The sequence below is a fragment of the Protopterus annectens genome, chromosome 9.part0 (assembly GCF_019279795.1).
Source record: "Protopterus annectens isolate FY-2018-M chromosome 9.part0, PAN1.0, whole genome shotgun sequence".
Classification (NCBI taxonomy): domain Eukaryota; kingdom Metazoa; phylum Chordata; order Ceratodontiformes; family Protopteridae; genus Protopterus; species Protopterus annectens.
This window is the reverse complement of record NC_056743.1, coordinates 853,768,835-853,794,490: the sequence shown is the minus strand read 5'-3', so window position 1 is coordinate 853,794,490 and position 25,656 is coordinate 853,768,835. Positions and strand designations below refer to the sequence as shown.

General features: G+C 43.5%; 1 protein-coding gene across 3 annotated transcripts in view; it reads right to left on the bottom strand.

Annotated features, from left to right (window-relative positions):
• The window catches only part of KIFC1 (kinesin family member C1), a gene marked incomplete in the record, with an annotated part of 1,304,428 nt that overhangs the window by 430,718 nt on the left and 848,054 nt on the right, over positions 1 to 25,656 (bottom strand). For all 3 annotated transcript variants that reach the window (XM_044083556.1, XM_044083558.1, XM_044083557.1), the window contains 1 exon segment: positions 23,665 to 23,787. In XM_044083556.1, the coding sequence (XP_043939491.1) occupies positions 23,665 to 23,787 (123 nt within the window).

Sequence of the window (25,656 nt, the reverse complement as noted above, 5' to 3'; positions counted from 1 at the left end):
AACTCTCAAACTCAGGTTCCACCCTAGGCCTCTTATCAGGAGGGGGCATAGAGCCTCTAATCATAGTAATTAAATCTTCTGCCATTTTAAGCATATGTTTCTTAGGCACAGAACCTGAAGTGCTAGGAGAAGCCCCCACTGAAGCTAAACTTGGCCTACCTCTCAAAGAAGTTTTGGAAACAGAAGGAGAGGCTCTAACTACCTTGGGAAGAGAGGGAAGAACAGTTACCTGAGAAGCCCCCTCAGCCTGGCCTACCTCCTGAGAAGGCACATCCTGTAACAGTAAAGTCTCTGTCTGAGACTCCAAAGAAACTCCTGGCAAAACCTCTGGCTCCACTGAGCCTTCTAAAGAACCGACGTCCGGGACTGCCGGTTCATCAACCCTAGGCTTTGCTGTTTTGTCCTTGCGCTTTTTGGACGAAGCGGCGCCGGAGCATCCGACGGCATTTTATAATTACAACGCTTCCCAAACACTAACCTGGCACAGTCTAACCTTCTCTTAATAGTGCGTTTGTTAAATCTAGCACAAGAGCGGCAACCAACAACGTCGTGCTCAGGCCCTAAACAAGGTATACACAAAGTATGGTAATCCCTATGAGGTATCTGCTTCCCACAAGAAATACAGTTATTCACTTTTTCTGACATCCGGTTAAATACTGAGGCAAGAAAAACAAAATGTTCTAACGGGTACTTAGCCAACTTTGATTCGGTCTGAAACTCCGACTTCGGAAATTTTTCAGAACGCCAACCTGCACTCGCAAAACTGCTTCTGCATCGGACCATGCGGCAAAAAAGACTGAGGATATGACGTCGGTCATGCGCATTAGTACCCTGACGTCCTGACATCAGTCTAATGCGCCTTGACCGACGTCAGCCATATACTTTGGTATTCGGGCCGACTGGACAGCGGACTACCCAATGGTTAGGACTGCAGCAATGTGGAATGAAGAACATCTGTACTATGTTCATCGTGTTACACTGCTGCAGTCATTACACTTGGGTAGAATCCCAAAGCTAAGGCTGGGTGGCTGGCCTATAAAGAGTTAGGATTGGCTATGAGGCCCTGCAGAACTGCAGTGGCAAATCCTGCTCTGGATTTAGAGTAAAGAGGCAAGTGGTAATGCTTGGTAAAGGTGTGCACTGAACTCCAAGTTGCAGCCTCCAAAATTACCTTGGTTGGTACTCCTCTGAGAAAGGCTATTAAAGTGGCTGTTGCTCTGGTAGAATGTGGCCTAATGTTATTAGGGACTGATTTTCCATGCTGTGTGCAGCAGTAACGAATACAGTTGTCCTATCCATTTGGGAATAGTCTGCTTTGAGGTAGCCTTGCCCTGTGATCCTGCAGCATATGCTACAAACAGTTGCTCAGTTTTCCTGAAAGCTTTTGTTTTGTACAAGTAGAAGCGTAGCTGCCTGTGTATGTCCAAAGAGTGCAGAAGTTTCTCCCCTTTATTCTGGGGGTTTGGATAAAAAGTTGGCAATTGGATGGTTTGGTTAAGAGCCACACTGGATACCACCTTTGGCATAAAGGTAGGGTTTGTCCTTAAAGAAACCCTGTCCTGATGAAAAATTATAAAAGGCTCCACTGCCATTAACGCCAGTAGCTCTGAGACTCTTCATGCTGAAGTTACTGCCAGGAGCACAGCTGTTTTCCATGATAAAAATTTTAGATCGGCTGTATTGGCTGGCTCAAAAGGTGGCAAGGTCAGTTTTTCCAAAACAAAATTGAGGTCCCAAGTTGGTGTTGGTGCTCTCCGGGGCGGTCTTATGTTTTTAACCCCTCTGAGGTACTGCTTTAGCAAGGGATGAGAGAATAAACGAGGATCTGTGTTGTAATGTGCTGAAATGGCAGAAGCGTGGATTTTAATTGATGAGTAGGATAGGCCGTTGTCCAGTATCTCAGTTAAGTATTGTAAAATCGGAGGAATGTTTGGGACAAGAGGGTCAAGGCTTTGAGCCTGGTTCCAGGCACAGAATTTCTTCCATTTTTCTGAGTAAGATTTCCTGGTGCTAGGCCTCCTGGCCTACAAAATGACATCCATAACAGCTTTAAAGAGAGGTGTTGCCTGTTTAATGAATCTGCCATGCAGCCAGGTTTAGGGTTTTGAGCTGATCGTGCAGGATCTGATTGTTTTGTTGAGTCAGAAGGTGCGACATTTGAGGCAAAATCCATGGTGGGCCTTGAGGTAAGTTCTTTAAGATTAGGTACCAGTGCTGACGTGGCCAGTCTGGAGCAATCAGGATCATCTGTGGTTTTTCTGGTCTGGCTTTTAGGAGTACCTTTGAAAGGAGAGGTAGTGGTGGGAAGGCATAAACTTTTAGGCTTTTCCAGCATGTAAAGTTTCCCCAAAAGAGTAATCCTCAGGAGGAGAGGCTGAAGGGATAGATTCTTCAGCATCAGAGTCCTCATAGGGGGGTAGAGAGTATCCCTGGTCTAAAGAGGAATCAGTCTGTATCCTGCCTAGGCCTTTTCTCAGGTGGGGGAATGGGAACCCCTGATTAGAGTAATGAGGTCTTCGGCCATTTTGAGCATCTGTTTCTTAGGCATGGAGGACTGTCCAGGAGAATGCTGTACTTGCTTCTTTGTCTTTAATGGTGTTTTTGTCTTGGCTGTTGCTTTAATGGTTAAGTTGTGAAGGTCTGAAAACACCCTCAGAAGCCGATGCCTGCTCAGCAGCTCCGGACCCATCTGAGGGATTAGATTCCGTAGGCCCAATACCTTGAGTTTCCAGAGGCCTAGTTGTCTCCACGTGGGAGTCAGAGGCGGACTGTAGCTCTGAGGTAGCGGGTGTCAGGGGCTGCGAAAGCGCCTCACTGAGAACCGGCGGGCCGGTGACTAGCCTAGAAGAGGATTCGTCATCGGTTTTGGACCTCGGATGCCTGTCTTTATCCTTGTCTTTGCATTTTTTTTTAAGAATTGCGGTCGTCGGTTGTTCCAACGGCATTGTATAATTGAATCTTCGGCCAAAGTAGTGCAAAGCAAAATCAAAACGTCGTTTTATAGTGCGTTTGTTAAATCTAGCACAAAACCGACAACTAGTGACGTCGTGATCAGGGCCTAGGCATGGAATACAGTAAGAGTGGAAGTCCTTATGAGGTATTTGCTTCCCACAAGAAATACAATTAATAACTTTTTCTGACATCGGTCTGAGGCAAGAAAAAAGTTTCCCCAATGGGGTACTTAGCTTAATTGAAGACTTCGGATCTGAAATTTGACTTAAAAAATCTCAGGAGTCGACCGACCGGCACTTGCGAACTGCTTTTGCTTCGGGCACCGCACGGCAAGAAAGACTGAAGAAAATGGCATTGGATGCATCTTATATACCCCTGGCGCACTGACGTCAGGGAAGAAGCGACTTTGGAACTCTGGCCGACTGCGGGACCGCCTGACGGCAGGATAACCCAAGTGTAATGACTGCAGCAGTGTAACACGATGAACATCTGGAGAAACCATGCAGTCAACTTGAGGCCTGCAATGCCCGGTTGAATCATACCTGATGGGTGTGACAGAAGATCTGGACTGGGTTTCAGTGTCCATGGAGGACATACTAAGTGAGACCACAGGAAGGGAAAATCACGCTTGCCAAAGGTCAGAAGGTGGCAATGAGAATTACTTTGAACTTCAACCGACTGGCTTTCGGTAGGGGACTGTAAGCATAAAGGAAACCAGAGGGCCAAATGTAGACCAAAGTACCTCTCTGTGACTGTCCCTGGTGGGGGGGATTAGGACCTGCTGTATTTGATGTTGAGGGGAGAGACGAACAGATAGCAGCATGGTTGACCCCTTTTGTGGAAGATCATCTTTGCCACTGACTGACAGGCCACTTGTGAGGAGTCAGGATGGTCCTGCTGAGTTTGTCCACTGATATGTTGGATTTTCCCTGGTACGTGCATCTCTACTAGAAAGCAGTTGAAGGAGATTGCCCACTGCCAAACTCTCATTGCTTGTTAGCATATGGGGTAAGATTCCCCCCCCCCCCCCGTTTGTTGATGTATCAGACTACTGACATGTTGTCCATCTGAATAGCAATAGTTCCTAGTAGAAGATAGCTCTGAAGAGCCTGCAATGCTAAAAACACCACTCTCCTCTCTATAGTATTTATATGCAAATTGGTCTCTTCTTGGAAGCAGGTGTCTTCAGGTATCCGCCCCAAGTAATGCCCCCCCCTCAACTTGGAAGAGTCCATGGACAACGTGGCTTTCGGGGGAGGAAGAACAAATGGGCAGCCTCGATAAATCTCTTCGGAATGTATCCACCACAGTAGAGATTTTCTGCAAACCTGAGATAATTTTATTGGATGTCATAGACACAGTCGATGAAAAGACCATTGCCTTGGTAGAGTCCATTGAAGAAATCTCATATGAAGACTAGCAGTGGGACGTAGTTACTGCAGCTGCCATTGGCCCTAGAGTTTTGAGTATTAATCTTGCTGGGGGTGAGGGATGAAAAAGAACTTGACTGACATTTGATTTCAAAGTAAGAATTCTGTTTTGAGGCAGTACTGCTAGGCAACTGACTGTGTCTAGATGTGTCCCTATAAACTCAAATGCTTGAATTGGTTGAGGTTGAGACTTTACCAGATTTATGATAATCCCCAGAGATTGAGACAAAAGTAGAAGGTAGTCTCTGGCCTTTTCCAGATTGTGTCTGGTTGGTGCGGTTAGGAGACAGTTGTCTAAATATGGAAACGTGCAATCTTAGCTGAGCTGCTACCACTGCCGTGCATTTGAACACCCTGAGGGCTGTGGTGAGACCAAAGTGAAGGACTCTGAACTGATAATGACTATCTCCCAGCCAAAAGCAGGGATATCTTCAGGGGCGTCTGTTCATTTTTATAAGACAGTACGTACGTGTCCTGCAGATCTAGAGAAGCACATGGAGTCGTCCTTAAGTACAAGCAAAATGGATGTCTGAGCTTGATCCTTCTGATTGCATAGAACATCGGGGGAGACTTTCTTTTTTGTGGAGGAACTCGGGATAAGGGAATGAATTATCTTCTGGTCAGGACCTTTTGCACCCAAGAATCTTATGTGAAGGCTGTCCAGGCTTTTGGCTGTAAGGATATGTGACCCCGACTGCCTCCAAAGAGGGACAGACTGGTAACCCTTCAGGAGCACTAAAAAGGCCTGTTCGAGAAAGAAGCTCAAGAACCTGGATTCTGTGGACTCCCTCTTCCACGAGGGATCTCTCGCCCATTAAAGTCATCTCCCCTTCTGCCTCTGGGGGAAAAATCTTCACGCAATTCCTGCAGCAGCCCTTTGGATTTTGTGAACGCTTTCTTACCACTATGTTGATTCCTGGAAAAGATTCTTTGCAGGGTAGAAAAGTGGATTCTCATGGCAGACATGGTCCTTCCACCCTTTTAACTGCAGGGGACTCTCTCTAACTGTTGGTCCAAATAAGGAAAATCCATCAAAGGGAGCAATGATGACATCTTAAAAGGCTCCGCGAAATCACACAACCACATCCAGGCAGGTCTCCTAATGGCTATGTCTGAACCAGCAACTCATGAGAAACCTTCAGCTGCGTGTGAGATTAACCTCATGTATGTATTAGTAATGGATTGTAGGGTGGCCAGTATTGAGGAAAAAGATTTCTGCTCCTCTACAGACATAGACCCGGGGGAAGAGTTTGAGTTCCTTGATTAAGTCCCTCTGTAACCTTGTGAAATGGGCCAAATAATTCAGTGACCTTAAAGTGAAGGTCCCTGATGCACACACACACTCTTCCCAAACCTGTCCAATGCCCTAGATTCCCATGTTAGGGGGATAGAAAGAGAAGCTCTGTTCAGTCAACTCCTTTTTAGTAGCTGCAGCAACAACCATGGCATCTACAGGAAGACCCTTTGTCCAATGTCACCTGTCTGACAGGGCACTAAGAATACTGTCAAGGCACTTGAGGATCAGTTCTGGAGTCTGGTTTCTTCCATGTTCTGCAGGAGACCAGGTCTATCAGCTCATCTGCAGGCAGAGTAACCCAAGAAGTAGGCATCAGCCCCAAAGGCTTCCAAGAACACAGATTCCTCCTGGGAAGGGTTTTGAGCAGACCAACTACCTTTATGGCAAAGGATCTCTAATAAGTCTCAGAATGAGACATCCTCAGGTGGACATCTAGGGGACCCTTTCCCTACATAAAAATCAGTGTCCTCTGTGAGGTGATTCCTGCGTGGAATCCAGGTGCCTCCTCTTGCATAACCTCTTCTGAGGGACCTCTTCAGTGGGATGCTCTGGAAAAGTGTCGGAAGAGATGGGAAGTTCCATAGTGGAAAACTGCTTGGAAGCTCACTTGGGGTGGCTGTCCCTGAGCCATAAGATGAGACAACTCAAACAGAGGATCCAAAGAAGGTTGGGGGCATTGATCCAAAAAAGGAAGAGTTAAAGCCAGTCTAGGCACAGACAATACCCTCTCCATCACCTTGAAGGCAGAGGACCCAGGAGACACCAGCTCTAGGATCAGACAACCCCGTGGCCTTCAAACCCTTGGATTCGGAGGGAAAGTCAGAGCCAAGATCAGACGCCGATGCTTCAATTCAGAGACCCATCATTCTCCAACAGGGTCAGAGCTGATTGGGTCAGGGAAGTCAGAGTAGAGAACACCAGAACCTTCAGATCAGACTATTTAACTCAAGGCAATTATATCCAAGGACTCTGAAACAGATGGTCACATCGGAGAAGGAGCAGGTACAAGTTGAAAGGAAGGCTAAAGACTCACTGATCCAATGGGAGACGAAGCAGACAGAACCCCCGTCTGGATCAGTGTTCTGAGGAACCTCATCATCATCCTATCCACCTCAGACTCAGAGAGACTCCAGAAGGACCTAACTGAAGATGATGTGGAAGGTGGCCTGATGACATTTTGGGGTCTCCTGAAGAAAGGGAGACCTTAATCTAGGAAAGACCAGCTCTGGGGAAAATCTTGGTGAATGGAGCCAAGGTGACTTGGGTGCCAACAGATATCTGATCCAAGGTTTTAGGTAACTTTGCAAAAGGCTGAGGAGGAGTGTCCTTAGCATCTTTAGTCTTCTGGGGGGGGGGGGGATTTGAGCACCTGAAGATGATGTACCAGCAGAGGACGCTGAAGCTGGAAGAAGTCCTTTAAGTATTAACTTATTCCTACAAATAGAAAAGTACAGTTTTGTACCTACCATAAATGTAGATGTCCGATAGATATGCAACTGCAGTCATAACATATGGGTTGTCCTGCCTCAGGCAGCCCTCGGTCGGCCGGATTCCAAAGTCTGCGTCCGACGTCGGCTGATGTCGCATTTCTCTCTGACGTCAGAGCAGCCGGAGTACATAAGCATCAGCCGACGCCATCTTCTTCAGTGTTTCTTGCCCCAGATGCCAGGTGCCCTCCAAGGAAGGCTGTAATCAAATTGGAAGATAAAACAGATTTCCAGACAAATAAATAAGCAATAAACAGATACACCATAACAGATATCCCCAGCTAAGGGTAACAGGGATAGGAGTGGACCCAAGGCATAGAGGGGAAGGAGGGAGGGAAAACCCGACTGCAGTTGCATATCTATCGGACATCTACATTTATGGTAGGTACAAAACTGTACTATGTCCTTCAAGAATGCAACTGCAGTCATAACATATGGGTTGAATACCATAGCTTAGCTGGGGGAGGTGGAATGCTCTAAGAAAAGGATGGTGTAGCTATCAATCCCTGCAGGACTGCAGAAGCAAAGCCTGCTCTGGATCTAGAATATAGAGGAAGGTTGTAGTGTTTGGAAAATGTATGCACGGAGCTCCATGTAGCAGCTTCTAGAATGTCTTTTGTAGGCACCCCTCAAGAATGCTGTAGAGGTGGCTGTAGCTCTGGTGGAGTGTGGTCTGACATTGGCTGGCACACACTTTCCATGGAAGGAATAACAGAATCTGATGCAATGTCCAATCCATTTAGAAATTGTCCGTTTTGAAATTGCTTTTCCTTGTACTCCAGGGGCGTAAGCTACAAAAAGCTGATCAGACTTCCTACTGGTCTTGGTTCTGTCCAGGTAGTAGCAAAGCTGTCTGTGAATGTCCAAGGTATGTAACAGTCTTTCGCCTTTGTTCTCAGGATTGGGAAAGAAGGTAGGCAGATGAATTGCTTGATTTAAAGAGACCCTAGATACCACTTTTGGGAGAAAGGTAGGGTTGGTTCGTAAAGAGACCCTGTCTCTGTGAAGAGTTATGAACGGTGGTATAGCCATTAGGGCCTGTAATTCCGAAACCCTTCTTGCTGAGGTAATGGCCAACAGGAATGCTGTCTTCCAGGAGAGAAATTGTAAATCCACAGAAGCTGCTGGCTCAAAGGGAGGTAAAGTCAATTTTTCTAGGACAAAGTTGAGGTCCCAAGCTGGTACTGGAGCCTTTCTTGGGGGCTTTATATTCTTGATTCCTCTAAGAAATTGCCTTAACAAAGGATGTGCAAACACAGGTGGATCAGTGTTGTATCTAGCTGAGATAGCTGAAGCATGTATTTTTATAGAGGGGTATGAGAGTCCATTATGTAGCATATCTGCCAAATATTCCAGGATGAGTGGGATGCTCAAAAGTGAAGCATCATGGCCCTTGGTGGTATTCCAAATGCTGAATCTCTTCCATTTGGCTGAGTAAACCTTTCTGGTGGATGGTCGGCGGGCTTCTGTCAGTATCCGCTGAACTTCTTTTGAAAGAGGTAGGTTGAGGTTATTCATGGGATCTCCCAAGCTGTTAGTTGTAGCGTCTGTATGTTGGGATGAACTGTCCTGAAGTTGTGTTGAGTCAAAAGTTGGGGCCATTGAGGGAGGGCCCATGTTTTGTTGTGACATATGCTCCGTAGTAGTGGGTACCAGTGCTGTCTTGGCCAGTCTGGAGCTATTAGGATCCCCTTGGGCTGCTCTGCTTTGATCTTTAGTAACACTGTGGTCATCAGTGGCAGAGGTGGAAATGCATAGATTTTTAGGGAGCTCCAATTGAATGAGAGAGCATCTATTTTCCATGCTTTTGGATGATATGTCCTTGAACAAAACTTCTGTATTTGATGATTGAGGTGGGAGGCAAATAGGTCTATGTCCGGCCTGCCCCATGTCGAAGTGAGTCGTATAAAGATTTCTGGATGTAACCTCCATTCGTGTGGGTCTAGGAAATTCCTGCTTAGACTGTCCGCCAGAACATTGTCTTTGCCTGGAACAAACTGGGATTGCAACTGTATGTTTAGGCTCAGTGATTTTTCCCAAAGATTCATTGTCAGTCTGCAAAGGGGGTAAGAATGTGTGCCCCCCTGCTTGTTTATGTACCACATCACAGTGGTGTTGTCTGTCCGTATTAGTAGGTGGCCTGGTTGTAGTTGTTGTCCGAAGGCCTCGATGGCATGCATTACTGCCAGCATTTCTTTTTGGTTGATGTGCAGATGTGTTTCCTTTGGAGACCATTGTCCTTGAATACATCTGCCCTCCATGTGTGCCCCCCATCCAAGGTCTGAGGCGTCTGTGGTCATGGTCTGTGTTATCTGAGGTTTTTTGAATGGCATACCTGTGTTTGACTGGCTTACTGAGGCCCACCATAGAAATTCCCTTTTGAAGACATGGAATGAGTGGTATGGTTGCTTCTAGGTTGTTGCTGTGTTGAGACCATAAGCTTTTTAGGTAACATTGAAGCTTTCTCATGTGTAGTCTTGCTAGTGGTACCAGGAGAATGCAGGATGCCATGTAACCCAGGGCCTGTAGGAATCTCCTTGCAGTCATCTGGGTGAGCTTTGCTAAAGTTTTGAAGTAAAGAGTTAGCTTCTTTTGCTTGTCTTCTGTCAGGTAAGCCATTTGAGAGGCTGTGTCTAGTTTGGCTCCTAAGAAGGTAATTTGCTGGGATGGCTGAAGTCTTGACTTTTGAAAGTTGACTGTGTATCCCAGAGCCTGTAGCAAATGTATGACATAATTCAAGTTTTTTTGTCAAAGTTAGTTTGTCGTCCGCTTGTATGAGGCAATCGTCCAGGTACGGGTAGATTTGAATCCCCTGGAGCCTGCAATGAACAATTACTGAAGCCAGGCATTTCGTGAATACTCTGGGCGCAGTAGATAAGCCAAATGGCAATGCTGAGAATTGATAATGCTCTGGCCCTGCAAGAAATCTGAGGTATCTTCTGCAGCTGTGTCTGATAGGGACATGCAGGTATGCCTCCTTGAGGTCCAGAGTAATCAGCCAAGACCCCTTGCCCAGAATGGGAAGGAGTTGCTGTAGTCTCAGCATTTTGAACTTTGGTACTATTAGAAAAGTGTTTAAAGCGGACAAGTCCAGTATTGGTCTCCATTGATTTTCTTTTCTTGGAACAAGGAACAGTCTTGAGTAAAACCCCTGACCTTGTTCTTGTTGTGGAACTTTTTCTGTTGCTTTGATCTGAGCAAGCAGAGAAATTTGTTTGATAGCCTCTGCCCTCTGGTTTTGTGGCAGGTTTGGCATACCCAGTTTTCTTGGCAAGGTATGAAAATGGAACCTGTAACCGTGGTCTATAATGTCCAAAATCCATTTGTCCTTTGTTAGTTTGTGCCAATTTCTTGTAAACAGAGATAATTTTCCGCCCAAAGGAGCTTCTGCTTGCTCCTTGGTCAGCGGACCTAGAGGAAAGTCATTGAGAATGTCCCTGTGGGGCGGGAGAAACCCCTGTGTCACTTCTTTGGTTTCCTGGTTGCCATTGTCGTCCCCTGTAGGATCCTCTGTATTGACCTCTTTCTCGGGCACGCCTGCTTTTTGCCCCTTTGAAATCTTTCAGGATTAGGAAAGGACCAGTTTTTAGAAGGCCAGTTCCTGCTGAATCTAGGTGGCTGAACCTGGAGGAAATCTTTGACTGTCTGAACTGACTTGGCTTTTTCCTCAATGGAATTTAACACATCTTTAGCATTAGCACCAAAAAGCTTGTTCTTTTCCAAGGGTGCATCAAGAAGTTTTGCCTTAACATGATCTGGTAAAGGTTGATTAACCATGCATGTCTACCAATGACCGCACCTGTCATAGCTGCCCTACATGAGTCAGAGTATAAATCATCCAAAACATCAAGCACAGGAGGTATAGCTAAGGGTCTGTGTTGGGGCTTTTTAAGTAAGGTTCGAAGGCGCTTTCTGGAATCTGAATATTCCTGGCCTTGCCACTTAAAATGCTCCCTCATGGAATGCAGAACTTCCCCAAAAGACATATCCTCAGGAGGAGAAGCCGAGGGGATAGTGTCCTGGTCGTGGTCTGGGCCAAGGCAAGGGAGGCAGTAAGAGTGGAAATCCTTATTTGTTTACCACAAGACAAACAATTATCGGCTGAGGCAAGAAAAGGTCCCCAATGGGGTACTTAGCTTTTTTGATGACTTCGGATTCGAAGAATACAGGAGCTGACCGACCGGCACTTGCGAACTGCTTCTGCTTCGGGCACCGCGCGGCAAGAAAGACTGAAGAAGATGGCGTCGGCTGATGCTTATGTACTCCAGCCGCTCTGACGTCGGAGAGAAATGCGACATCAGCCGACGTCGGACCCAGACTTTGGAATCCGGCCGACCGAGGGCTGCCTGAGGCAGGACAACCCATATGTTATGACTGCAGTTGCATTCTTGAAGGACATTAGCCCTTTCATTAAAAGCTACACAAATGGAGCAGGTGGTGTCCAAATACGCAGGGCCCAAACAGTACACACACACACTCCCTGTGGGTATCAGGATTTGAGATCTTATGCCTACAGGAAGTGCACTTTAAGTCAGTAGGCTTGACAGCTATAGTGAACACTCATGATTCACAAAAAAAAAAAAAAAGGTAAACTTGACTGAAACAATCAAAATAAGAGACACCCCCCCCCTTTTTAAGCAGATAAAGAAAAAAAGGTACAGAAAAGAGTCACTACTAACTATGGTAGAAAAGGGAAACCTCAGGTCAAAGTAAAGAAAGGAAAAGTATCAACAATGGTAAGCCTACAGTACCTCACAATAGGAAAAAAAAAATGAAAAAAATCTCTCTCTCTCTCTCTCTCTATATATATATATATATATATATATATATATATGTACACACATACATATATATATATATATATACACACACATAACATATATGTACGTACATAGAGGTAAGGGAGATATTAGTTCACTCACAAGCACCTTACTAGAGCTCGAGCAGTCGTAATACCAACTGATCTTGAAGAGCGGCAAACAAGATCTCAGGTAATACAATCATCAGGGCATTGCTGGTAAGAGAAGAGCTCGAGAATCAGATCCTAGAATCTAAAGAAAGTGGACAAGTCAGATCCGAACCCATTCGTTGAGGAACAAATAAAAATGACATCAGATCTTACTTTCTCTCATCATACATCAGAAAACAGGTTCTCAGAATTTGTAAATGATGTGATGACCTTATTCAAACCTGGCAAAAGAGCTACATCAACCACACATTCTGTAGGAAACCTTAAATCCTATTTATATTGTTAGTTAAAACCAGAGCAGTACTGTGAAGTTCCTACCCAAAGTCTTATTAGTCAAACCTGGCTATTCAGCTTTAAACTTATAAAGGTGCTCATGTGTGGATGGAAGCTCCTCCCTAAACACCCTCATGTTGATGTGGCTTTGACCTTTCTCTTGAACTCCCATATCAACAACTCTGTGGGTCACAAAACCTTGAAATAAATTTCTCAAGCTTTTAGCAATCACCAATTTAATTACTTGGGCTTAACTAACTGCAAAACCAGATAACTGTTTTTTAGACTAACAGGGGGGTACGTTCTCAAAGAACCTAATGAATGAGAGGCAGAAAATATTAAAGAGGAAGGGGAACAATGTCAATAAACTTAGGGCAAGACTTCAAAAACCTCAAAAGAAGGCCTATAAAATCTTTAGTTACTAATTGCAAAAATCACATCAAAAATTAGTCTCAGAGAGAGAGGGTCTTAAAATACTTTTCTATAAATGTTCCCCTTTATCTTCACTTAATTCAGGGGAAGATTACATAGTTACTGGATAGGGTGTCCTTTTTCTCTCAAAATACACACCATGTTTATCAATCAAAGGATTTTATGTGAACTAAACACAGGAAGACTTCCTCTTTAAAAATGCATTCATCCCAGCTGGCCCTGTTGCTTATTGAGATAAAAAACCCTACTGCAACCAACACAACATATGATTTGACCACTGACATAAGCAATGGAGCAGTTGACAAGGAGGCTAGGAGTAAGCAGTAGATGTTAGCTTACCCATCTTGGGGAGAAGTTGGTAATCTGGTTTGTAGCAGTATTACCACTTACTAAACAGGTGCAGAACAAAAATGCAGCTTATGGAGTGGGAACATTTTTAGCTCTGTCAAACTGTGCCTGTGAGATAGGCTGAAGATCAGTATGCACAGGAAAAGAAGTACTTAAAAACAAACATTTGAAGCAATGTGAATGTTACGCATGGGAATCTAATGCAAAATGCAGTTTGCCTTTGAAAATGAGACTTGTGAAATGGTGTGCATGAGCAGGAAGGCTTTACAGTGTTATTTTATTATTTTTTTTTGCAAGAGACTAAAGAAATCTTTGCTTTTTTGAAATATATCCTGCAGGCATTTTCAACTAATGACAAAACAGCAAAGAACATTTTTTATATAAAACAAAAGTCCTAACACCTACAAAAAACAAATTTCAACCAAAGGCTAAATTACAGTAATGTTAGGAAGCTGACAGTTTTTCTGTACTGCTTTCCTTGCAGATCAAACTTCCCAAAGTACAGAGAATAACAAAATCACAGCATACAGCCAAAAGACGCATTTGAACAGTTCAGATTTTTTTAACCAACATAAGCATACCTTAAAATTGAATACTAAGGATTACTCATTACCTCCAAAGTCTTTACAGATAGTACACTTAGCTCTGTGTATTATAGATTTATGAAGTGTCTTTCTCTCAATTTGTTTAAAAGCTGTAATTTCACACAGCTCATGGAAGATATAACTGTAAAATAGTTATAACCAACAACATACTAATGGACCTGGGCTTACCCAAGGTTAACATGTGATCAAGAACTGTGCTAATAACCCATTCTCTTCCGCAACAGCTTTACAGAAAATTAAACTCCCAAGAATAACATTACTTAGGGAAAAAAGGAGTAGTGAAAATGGGTACAGGTTTAAACAATTCCCGTTCCCTTTTGTCAGGATCCAAAGAGAATGTTAAAGCTAAAGTAGAAATATTAACACTCATGTAATGAAAGACTTAATCACCTAAGCAAAGCATACTAAAAAAGTACATACGCAGTTTGGCAGCAAGTTTAAACATTCCTATACTGCAGAATTTGACTGCAAAGTGCAACTACAAAAAGAACCACAAACAGAAGATGTTCTTCGTCTTCCCTTGCTGCAGTCCTGACTATAAGGCTGGCGTCGTCATAGCGATGGAGACTGGCGTCAAGGGTGTGCGAGGATGACTCGCGCCGACCGCGTCGTCGTTTCCTCCTTTTGCCGCGTTGCCCGATGCAGAGCATTTTTTGAAGCGTGCTTGTTGAGCGAGGCTGGAATTTTCCGGATTTTTCAGGAGTACAGAGTTCATTTTGTTTTTCTTGCCTCAGTATATTACGGATGTCAGAAAAAGTGAATAACTGTATTTCTTGTGGGAAGCAGATACCGCAGGGATTATCATACATTGTGTATACCTTGTTTAGGGCCTGAGCACGACGCGCTGTTGGTTGCCGCCTTGTGCTAGATTTAATTTAACAATTATTAAGAGGAGGCTTGATTGTGCTAGGTTAGTGTTTGGGAAGCGCTGCAATTATACTATGCCCCCGGATGCTCCGGCCTGCCTGCTTCTAAGAGCGCGCAAGGACAAAACAGTGAAGTCTAGGGTGAGGAAAGGCTCAGGGAGCCAGAGGTGTTGCCAGGAGTCTCTATGGAGTCTCAGGCAGATACTTTACTGTTACAGGATGTGCCCTCTCAGGAAGTAGGCCAGGCTGAGGGGGCTTCTCAGGTAACTGTTCTTCCCTCTCTTCCCAAGGTAGTTAGGGCCTCTCCTTCTGTTTCCAGAGCTTCTTTTAGAGGAAGGACAGGTTCAGCTTCTGTAGGGGCGCCTCTGTGCCTAAGAAACATATGCTTAAAATGGCTGAAGATTTGATTTCTCTGATTAGAGGTTCTATGCCCCCACCTGATAAGAGGCCTAGGGTGGAACAGGAGTTTGATAGTTTTGAACAGTGTTCACAGGCTTCAGAGTCTTCTGTGGAAGACTTGCAAGAGTTTCCTGCTTATTCTGATTCTGATGTGGATGATTCCACTCCTTCAGCTTCTCCTCCTGAGGATTTTTCATTTTCAGAGACTCTTCACTCCATGAGGAGCACTTTAAATGGGAAGGCCAAGATTACTCTGACTCCAGAAAAGGCTTATTTTGCCTCAGCATAGGCCCTTAGCTATTCCTCCTGTGTTGAATGTGGTGGAGGATGTTTTGCAGAGGCTTCTCTGAACCCTGATTCCTTGCCTCCTGCTCCTGTTAAGCCTGATAGGTATTATAGACCCAGAAACTGTTTCTCAGGGGCCTAAAGGTGTTAAAGCTTCTGTTGTTAAAAATCCTGTACCCTCTGATAAAGAGGCAAGGGCTTTGGATAGGTGGGGTAAGAAAGTATACTTCTTCCACTCTAGCTATGAGGGCGTGAATTGTCAATTTCATATGCTGAAATATCAGAATTATCTCCTTTCACAATTGAAATCTAAGGTGGATGCTTTGGCGGAAGGTATTGAGTGTAAAGAATTGCTGGATTTGGTTCATGTGTCTGAACAAGTGGGTAAGCATTCTTTGCAGTGTGGTTTTGATGCTGTTCAGGCCTCCTCGAGGGTGGCTGCTACTAGTTCTGTTCTTCGCAGACATGCATGGTTGAAGGATCAGAATTTAGCTGAGCATGTTAAGACCAGGATTTTGGATGCTCCTTTACAGTCTGATGTGTTGTTTGGACCGCCTGTGGAAGCAGTTTTAAAGAAAATGGAGGACAAAGCTAAGTCTATGCAGACTGTTAAAGAAACCGAAGTTTAGTAGAAATTGGCCTGCTAAGGGGTGGACATATCCTGCTTATGGTTCCCAGTCTAAGATCAGACAGTTCTCCTGCTCAGACTTCTGGTGAGGGCAGGGTCAGAACCAATGACCTGCCTTTTCAGCTGCCAGTGGACGAAGATTGTCTCTTTTCAATGAAATTTGGGATTTATTCTCTCTACTCTGATGGGTGCTGGATATCATTCATCACGGTACAGATTTTATTTCCACACAATGCCCCTTTCAAAGGCATACCAGATGTTCCTCCTCCACAAAGAAAGAGGCTCTCAAGCAAGTTTCTCAGTTACTCCAGATAGGGGCTATTCAGCCAGTTCCTGTGTCAGAAAGGGGGGATTTTATTCTCGCCTGTTCCTAGTACCAAAGAAGGGGAACACGTGGAGACCAATTTTGGATTTATCTATCCTCAACACTTATCTGGACATTCCCAAGTTCAAGATGTTGACGTTACAGCAACTGTTACCTCTGCTGGGCAAGGATCACTGGATGGTAACTTTGGATCTCAAGGAAGCTTACCTTCATGTGCCCATAAGGCTAAGTTGCAGAAAGTATCTGCGGTTTGGAACTGGAGATTTTCATTATCAGTTCTCTGCACAGTGATAGCTTACTTCAGGCTTCAAGGCATTCAAATTTATCCTTACTGCCTGATTCTGGCTCAAGAAAAGAACACCTTCTACAGCATCTGGAATATGTCATAGCAGTGCTAAGATGCCTAGGGTATTCTGTGAGCGAAATAAAGTCCAGTCTAGTACCCTCTCAAGACATGTGCTTTCTGGGTGTGAGACTGAATACAGCCGGACAAACAAAAGAGTCTGTCACTTTACTTCCATCAACTATCTCATCAGTCCGTGCTGACTGCAAGGACAGTCCTTCACTGCATATGAGGAAGCTGCAATGGTATCTCAAAATGTATGGACACAGCACTGCCAAGATTTGGACACTGTCATTCAAATAATACCTTGCCTTCAAATGGAATTCTTGTGGTGGGCTCAGGAATGTCACCTAAACAAGGGACTCTCTGTGACCCGTCAGATTTTAACGACAGATGCCTCGGACACTGCTTGGGAGCTCATCTAAATGGAAAGTGGATACAAGACAAGTGGCCTGCCAGACTACAGCATCTACATATCAACATGAAGGAGATGTTAGCAGTCCAGTTTGCATTGATGGCGTTCAAGGAGTTACTTCTTCCAGGGCAGGTGTTGATTCTGACAGACAACACAACTGTCATGTGGTACATCAACAAGCAAGGGGAACACATTCTTATCCTCTATGCAGGCAAGCAATGATTTTATGGGAGACTGCGTTAAGCCTGCAACTGACTCTTCGAGCACAGAACTCCTAGCAGATGTATTAAGCAGACAAATCATGGATGTGGAAACTGGATCTTCATGTATTTCAGAAATTGACAGTGTCATGGGGAACTCCAGACATAGATCTGTTCCACTAAACCACCAGCTGCCAAAGTATTGCACAAAGGGGTTTCATCACACAGCTTGGAAAGTGGATGCTCTGTCTTTCAGTTGGAAACACCTTCATGTCTATGCTTTTCCACCTCTACCTCTTCTTCCAAAGGTATTACTAAAGGTCAGACAGGACAGGCCAAGGATGATTTTGATAGCTCCAGATTGGCCACACTGGTACCCACTTCTAAGGAGTCTTGTAAAGAAGCCTCCATGGCCTTTACCTCTGATTCCTCATCTGTTATCTCAGAAGGACGGTCATCTGCTCAATGTCAAGCTTCAATCTCCATCTCACAGCTTGGCATATTCTGTGTTGAAACATGGAAGGTCTCAGCTTCCTCAACAAGTTTTAAATGTGATTATGGAAGCTAGAAGGCCTAGTACTAGGAGAAAATGGAAGAGATTTTTATTTTGGTGTACAGCAAAGAATTTGGAGATTTCAGAGCCTAATTTGAGTGTGGCTCTTCAATATCTTACTGAGTTATTGGACAAAGGTTTGTCTTTCTCTTCCATAAAGATTCATGCTGCAGCAATTTCAGCTCACTATGATTGTGACCCACCTTTGTTTTCATCCTTTGTTCAAGCAGTTTCTTAGAGGGCAAAGAATATAAGACCCCAGCTCCTACTCCTGCTTGGGATCTCAATTTTGTGTTGGAAAAACTTACTCTACAACCACTGCTGAATTGAAATATTTGTCATGGAAGGCGGCTTTTCTGTTGGCTATTACTTCTGCAAGAAGGGTGTCTGAGTTGCAGGCCCTTATGGCAGTAGAGCCCTTTTGATTTTCCATAAGGACAGGGTATCATTACGTACTAATCCTTCCTTTATGCCTAAGGTGGTTTCTAGTGTGGCTTTAAACCAAACTATTCATTTGCCTTTTGCAGATCCTCAAAATAAGGGGAACAGATTTTGCACACTTTAGATGTACACAGGCAATTGCGTTATTATTTGAGCAGGACTAAAGATTTTAGGCAGTCTCAGCAGTTACTTGTTTCTTTTGCTTTAAGTTCACAGGGCAAACCTGTGTCAAAACAAACTATTTCTAGGTGGATTGGCTATTGCATTGCATTTTGTTATTCCCATCATGGCAAAGAGGTTCCAGCTGGGATTAGGCCTCATTCCACTAGGGCTACTGCCACTTCAACAGCATTTCTAAAGGATATTCTGGAAGCAGCTACTTGGAGTTCAGTGCATACTTTCTCTAGGCATTATCACCTGCCTATATACTCTAAGTCTAGAGCTGGTTTTGCCACAGCTGTTTTACAAGGCATGTTGTCAGCTCCTGCTACTTTATAATTTGCCAGCCTCCTTACCTCTGCTTTGGGATTCTACCCAATAGTCAGGACTGCAGCAACTACCATAAATGTAGATGTTCGAGGATTCCCTTCCTCTGTGTTTCAGGGTGGTTGTGTAGTGCCCTTTACATGCTTATATTTTTTTATATATTACTGTATATATTGTACATGTTTATTGGTGCAGGTTGTTTTGGGACTTGTCTTTTGGGTCTTCTGACATCTGGGGCAAGAAAAGACTGAGGAAATGGACTATACCCAATAGTCAGGACTGCAGCAAGGGAATCCTCGAACATCTACATTTATGGTAGGTACAAAACTGTACTTTATGTACGTACCATAAAATCCTTGTTGTCCCAACCATTTTTGTTATTGGCCTTGAGGTGGATCCAAGACAACAACATTTAGAACTTCTCCAGCGCTGAACTCTCCCTCGTCCATAACAATTTACGCTATGATACCTTTCAGACTGAGTTTGTCCCTAATCAGACAGGATGCCCCCTAGAAAGGAAGAAACTATTAAAACAGCAGAAGGGCTTCAGGCACAGATGTCTGGCTCCCAGCTGGAAGTGGAGAAATCTTCTGGACTGCCTGTAATTTTCAAATAGTAATAGACATTCTGAAGGTCTATCCAGCAACACACACAGCACCCCCCCCCCTTACCAAGGAAAAGAATGGACTACACCATAAACAACCAGAATTGCCTTTTTAATATATGACAGCAAGATGCTGAGGTCCAATATGGGCCTCAGCCCCTGCTCTTCTTCAGGACTAAAAATACCTTTAGTAGCTTCCAGATCCTGTGTGTTTGGCAAGACCTCTTGGATGACTCTTTAGTAGCTGGGAGATTTCTTGGGCTGTTGCCCTTCTTTAATGGGTGAAACATCTGGAAGAGTTTTATAAGAAGGGATTGATTTGGAAAGAAACAGAATTATGAAGCCTCTGTATAGGATTCTCTTAATCTACGAATGGTGTGTAATGGTCATCTGTTTTGAAGGTGAATAGTCCACCAACTGTCTCCAGAGGGGAACAGGTGGTCAAATTTTCAGGAACGTTGAAAGGCTTCATCAGAGAAGGGACCTCTTAATCATTGATTCTACTCAGTTTCTGTCCCTGGGATGGCTCTTTCAGAAGGGTAGTCAAAGATAAAATGCTGAAATTTTTTGAAACAGAGTTGCTTTTCTCCCCTTTGATTCCTAGGGCAAGACTGTTACAAGTTAGAAAAGCTAACTGCAACAGCAGAAAGCATTTTGCTCTCTTGCTCATTCTTCAACAATGCACCTTTTAGACCAGAAAAAGATGATCATAAGGAGCAGATGCTTTAAAGCTGTCCGCAAAATCACATTACATCCAGCCAAGCATGGCAATAGATAGCAATGTCAGTACCTACTGCCCTAGATGCACTATCAGCTGGATTAAATAAAAACCTAATGCATAACATTGGTGATGGACAACAGCCAGATGAATTTCCATGTTCTTTCTTGCATCAGCAGTTGGAAGCTTTCTAATGAAATCTAGTAACTTACTTGCTAGTGCTCTCTGAAACCATGCAACGCAAGAAATATAATTCAGTGCTCTAAAGGAAAAGGTTCCCAAAGCATAAATAAGCTTGCCAAAGCAATCCCTGAACATCAGATGGATGAAGTTCTCAAAGCATGCTAGTGTCCACTGCGATTACAATTGAATCATAAGAGGTTGTTTCAAGGAATAGTCCCCACTGGAGTTGAAAGACGAGCACCTTATCTTGAATGCAAAGCTCTAGCTCCACCACATCAGGGTCCTACCAAGCCCTCTGGACGACCACATCAAGGTGATCAGCAGGAGGGATTGCTCAGAGTATTAGATGGGCCAGCTCTGAAGGCTTCTAAGAACATGTCCTCATCTGGAATAGTAGTATCATTGCGCCAATCCCCCTCTGCTTCAATAATCCCATTAGTTCAACAAAAGTGGTGTCCTCAAGTGGCATTCTAGGGAACCCTTCCCTTTCATTGAGCTTGCTGTACTCAGAGACTCTTGAGGAGATTCCAAATGCCTCCTTTTGCACTAACTTTCTGTGCTCTTCAGGTGGGGAATATAGCTGAAGAGTCAGAATGAAGGAAGTGAAGGGAAGGATCAAGACCATCAGGTCTAGGCTGTCTCCAGGAAGAATAACAAGTGCTGATGGCTACAGAAACACTGGGAAGTTATTGGGGTGGGGGGTGGCTGAGGTATCAGTAATGTCCCCTTCCTTGTTGATTCACAAGCTAATATCTCCTCAAAGTTTTTGAAGCCAGACATCGAAACGGACACCAGTGAAGGAACTCTTCAATCTGAAGACCTGTCCAGCATAGAAGGATCAGATGAATACATGCCGGGAGACAAGGATCTGAACAGATTCAAAGCCAAGACCAGACTAAGTATTGAGGGATAAGGCACGCCAGGACAAAGACTGACCTGAACAAGTCAAAGCCTACTCTGATCTCAGGTAACTGGTGTCAACTCCAAATATTTTGGAGACAACTAGGTCAACGAATATCAGAGTTGTCAATGCTGACAGAGGAACAACTGGTGCAAGCCTAGACTAACACCACCGGCTCAAAGAAAAGCAGACTAAGAGAAAAAAAAAACTAATGGAATAGAGAGACCAGCCCTGAGAACTGTGTGTGTGTGTGTGTGTGTGGGGGGGGGGGGGGACGGACGACGACAACTCCACTGTATGAGCCTGTGTAGGCCCTCTTCATCCTTTATCAATAGATGTCGACTAAACTCATGGAAGGCCAGATGGACTTAAGGGATGCTAAAGAAGGTGGCCTGGATCTAACAAATCTAAAAAGCTCGGTTTCTAAAGACAGGGTCTGGAGAAGAAAGTCTCTTAGGGAAACGATCTGAGATAATAGCAGCTTTGCAGAACTGGAGGTTAGGGCAGACTAAGGTTTTTGGACCCAAAGGAAGAGAAAGTGCTGACATAGAAATCTTAGGATTCAGGAAAAGACAAAGTTGTGGAGTCTGCAAGCCTTTTATTTCTTTCCTTTTCCCAGTTGCTGTCTCAGCTGTTTTTGTTTTCTCTTTCCTTGCCTTTTTCCATAGGCTTTGAAACTTGCTTCTCAGCTTCTTTGGGTTGTTGAGTGGTCAAAACCGAAAATGATGAGCTAGCGAAATCTTCCACTGAGTGGAGCAGAAGGATTCTTAACATGCACTTGTTCTTCCTTTCAAGGAGGGTTCGTTGGACAGAAAAAAAGAAATATCGTAGGTAACATCTAAGTAAGGCAAACTACACATTGCAAGTGAGGGACCCGATGTGGAATTCTGTACCCACATATTATGCACTTAAAGCCTGAAGCCTTATCCATGTTAATGACAACTGTGACATGCTGCGAAGTGTGTACAGAAGTGAGAAAATGGGCTTGAGTAGGCTTCAGGAAAAAAGGGGGGGATGTGGTAATTGTGTTTAAAAATGTGAGAAAGCAAGAAAAGCTCAAGGAAAAGTGAATAATCTCAAAGTAGATGGAAAACTAATATCAAAAAATTAATTTTCATTTATCTGAATAAGCTTGAGATGAACACTGGAAAATACAGTCTGTCTTGTTAAAAGTGGGAAATGAGATCTGAGGAGTATCAGAGCAAGTAATTGTGGAGGAGGGACAGCTTGAGTAGAGTACTGGAGAAGCTCAAAATTGTAGTCTCAGATCTGCCTAGAAGTGGATAATCCAAACAATTGAGATGAACAGGGAAGACAACATAAGATCAATATATTTTCAGAAAATACCTCTGTACAGTTTATGAAGGAAGCACTTAAGTTTTAGGCAGGCTCTGTCAATGAGGTGGCAAACTGCAGCAATTACAAAACCTACTGCTGTAATGATGATCTCATCCCTATGAGTATACTGTTTTTATATCAGGATGAGTCACGCCCTTCCGTTTTCCCTCCAATGCACTGCTGCCAAAAATTTCTATGAAAGCAGGTGTCTACATCTACATGGAAAGCAGATTTGACTAACATTCTGCAATAATCACTACTATACATACAATTTACGTTGCCTGGCCTAACATTGAGTTTGACTGACTGTACTACATTCTGCTCTACTTTGGCAGAGCACCCACAAAGTCGCCAACCTCCAAAACTGACTAATACCACTGTGAATTAGTAAAATGAAAGTGTTGTAACTTTTGACCAATACTAAAAAGCCACAAAGAGCCCATGGAACAATGAAAGGAAGCACAACTTAATATTACCAATCGGAAAGCTGAATAGGAAGGTCGGTACAGCATATAAACAAATTAAACTGCTGAATCAAATATGATCATAACAGCTGAAAACTCAGTTCAAGTATCAAATGCTAAAAGGTTTTTGTTTGTCTTTTCGGCTTTTCCCGGTAAGGGGTCGCCACAGCAGAACTCCGGTTCGCTAATGATTGGCAGTAGATTTTTATGGTGCCGAGTTGCCAGCCTGACACCCAAACTTCAGCAAAGGCATGCCCATTAACGCATGCCTTTTGGAGGCCACTCGACGGCGGGGAGGACATGCAGACTCCACACAGAAGGCATTCCCTACACACTAGCTGAGAATCGAATGGGAGAACCTCTTGCTGTGAGGCAACAACAAACCACTGTACCACTGCGCCTATATATCAAATGCTAAAAGGTAAAGGGACTAAATCAAGTGAGCAGACACACACATACATATGAAATGCTTATCTGTGGCATTACTACATCTGCAGATGGACAATTATGGTTCAGCATTCTAATGATAATTCTACAGTAAAAATGTTGAGAAGGGCAACACTGCACTGTGGGTTTTGCCCATTAACAGTGCTACAGTTAAAGTTTACCTAACGCTGTCACACAAATATCTCCTATTATATCACCACCACATAAACCATCCAAGGTATGCAATTAAAGTTTGCAAAATTAAAATCACTTTTTTAAATGTTATTTTCAAATACCTCTTCAACTTTGTAAAGAATTATACTGCGGTCATCCTGAAATGAGATGTGCTCGATCTGCTCATACTTCTCTTTCTCCACTCCAATAAGAGGTCGGACTCTACAGAACACTCTGATATTGCCCTGCAAAATGGACAATAACTTTAATGCTGTTGCTGGTAAATAAATTACATAATCTGCTGTAAACTAATAAGATGAATAAATGTTTCTCTGCTTGCCATTCAATGCATGGTGCATTTTTGTTGGGAGGAGGGGAAATCATACATCAAATGCAGTTTAATACTAGTCTTTATCAGATGCATACCAGTATCAACAAATGACTAAACAGATATTTGTAGACTCCTCCAATTTAACTTCTCAGACAGACTCCTTACTAGAACATCCTGTGCAACAGATGTAGAACTGTATACACCACTTTCTAAACTGAGCAACATACCTTATAGAGACATAGTGGAACTTCAGTCACCATTCTTTTCAGTTTACAAATACAAATTCAAATTATGAGGCAATTAAGATCTGCAAGTGCAATGTACAGTCAACACTGCATTCTGAGTAAAATTTAAGGTACAAAATTCAAGATTTTGTTCTAGACTGGTTATGGAAGAGAGGATATAAGCCACAAGTCACAAACTATGCTTCATACAGTTCAAGAAACAAAAGCTTAGGCACACTGATTCTGCAAATTCTCAAGAAAAGAATTCAACAGAGTAAAGATCCAAAAAGTTAAAATCATCAAGCTGTGGACAATTGAAAGGAGACAATTTCTTTGTCAATAAAGCCCTCACAAGAATTCTTAACAATTCAGTATAAATCAATATTGTTTGTAGGGCCTTCATTGATGCTGACCAAACAGAAGTATTATTTGTTACACAGGGGTCTACACTAAAGATATGATTTTAGGGAGAGAAATTCATGAGAAAATTCTAGAGTACAGACAAAAATATCTAAAATTTAGAGTCTTACAGCAGCAGGAATTATAATCAGTGCTGACCTCTTAAAAATAAGAGAGGGTTTGGGGTTGGTATAATGGTTAAGGTGTTTCCCTCACAAACAAGGTACAGAGTTTGATTCTCACCTTTGAAGGTAAAATTGGCTAGGCTTAAAATGGCCCAGAAAGACAGCTAGCCTAGAACTTACCTATAAACCTGTTACAGTAATGTTGTCTCTTTCGGCTTTTCCTGGTTAGGGGTCGCCACAGCGGAACTCTGGTCCGCTAATGATTGGCAGTAGATTTTTATGTGCCAAGTTGCCGACCCTGGCGCACAACCTTCAACGAAGGTACGCCCATTCACGCATGTCTCCACACAGAAGGCGCTTTAGCTGAGAATCGAACAGGACAACATCTTACTGTGAGGCGACAACGCTACCGCAGCACCACCACCGCAGAATAAACTTGTTACAGTAATGCTGCATCCATTTGAAGGTGCCCAAAGAATAGACTTGTTACCATACTGAAAGTGCTGTCAACATATTCAGGACACTATGTACAAAGTGGCAACTTCAAAGAATGATGTGAAATTACTATTCTGTCAAGATGCATTTATTAACAGCAAGAAGAGTATTCATATGGAAAAAAGTGTTCATCCTGAATATCCGATATGATACATGAGGTCAAGTAAAAAAAACAGACGTGATAGAAAAATCATTATACAATAATCACTCATTGCTATTCAAAAAGGATCACCTAATTGGACAGCCCAACTAGCAAGCCAGTTGTAAATCGAGCACACACCAATAGAAAAAAGGCCAGCTGCTGAAGTACCATTGAACAGCCAGGCTTTCAACTGGCATATGCTTTACAGGACAGACCAAAATAAGAGAAAAATAGGGTACAGTCTGCAAAACTGAGGAATAAGAAAAAAGTTATGTACTCGCCATAACCTCCCATCTGTGTTGTCCATTTTCATTCTTCCTCAACGTTTGGGTTCGGATCTGACCCTCAGATTCAACTCTGCCACTTTTTACAGCTCGTGAAACACTGAAAGCTCTCTA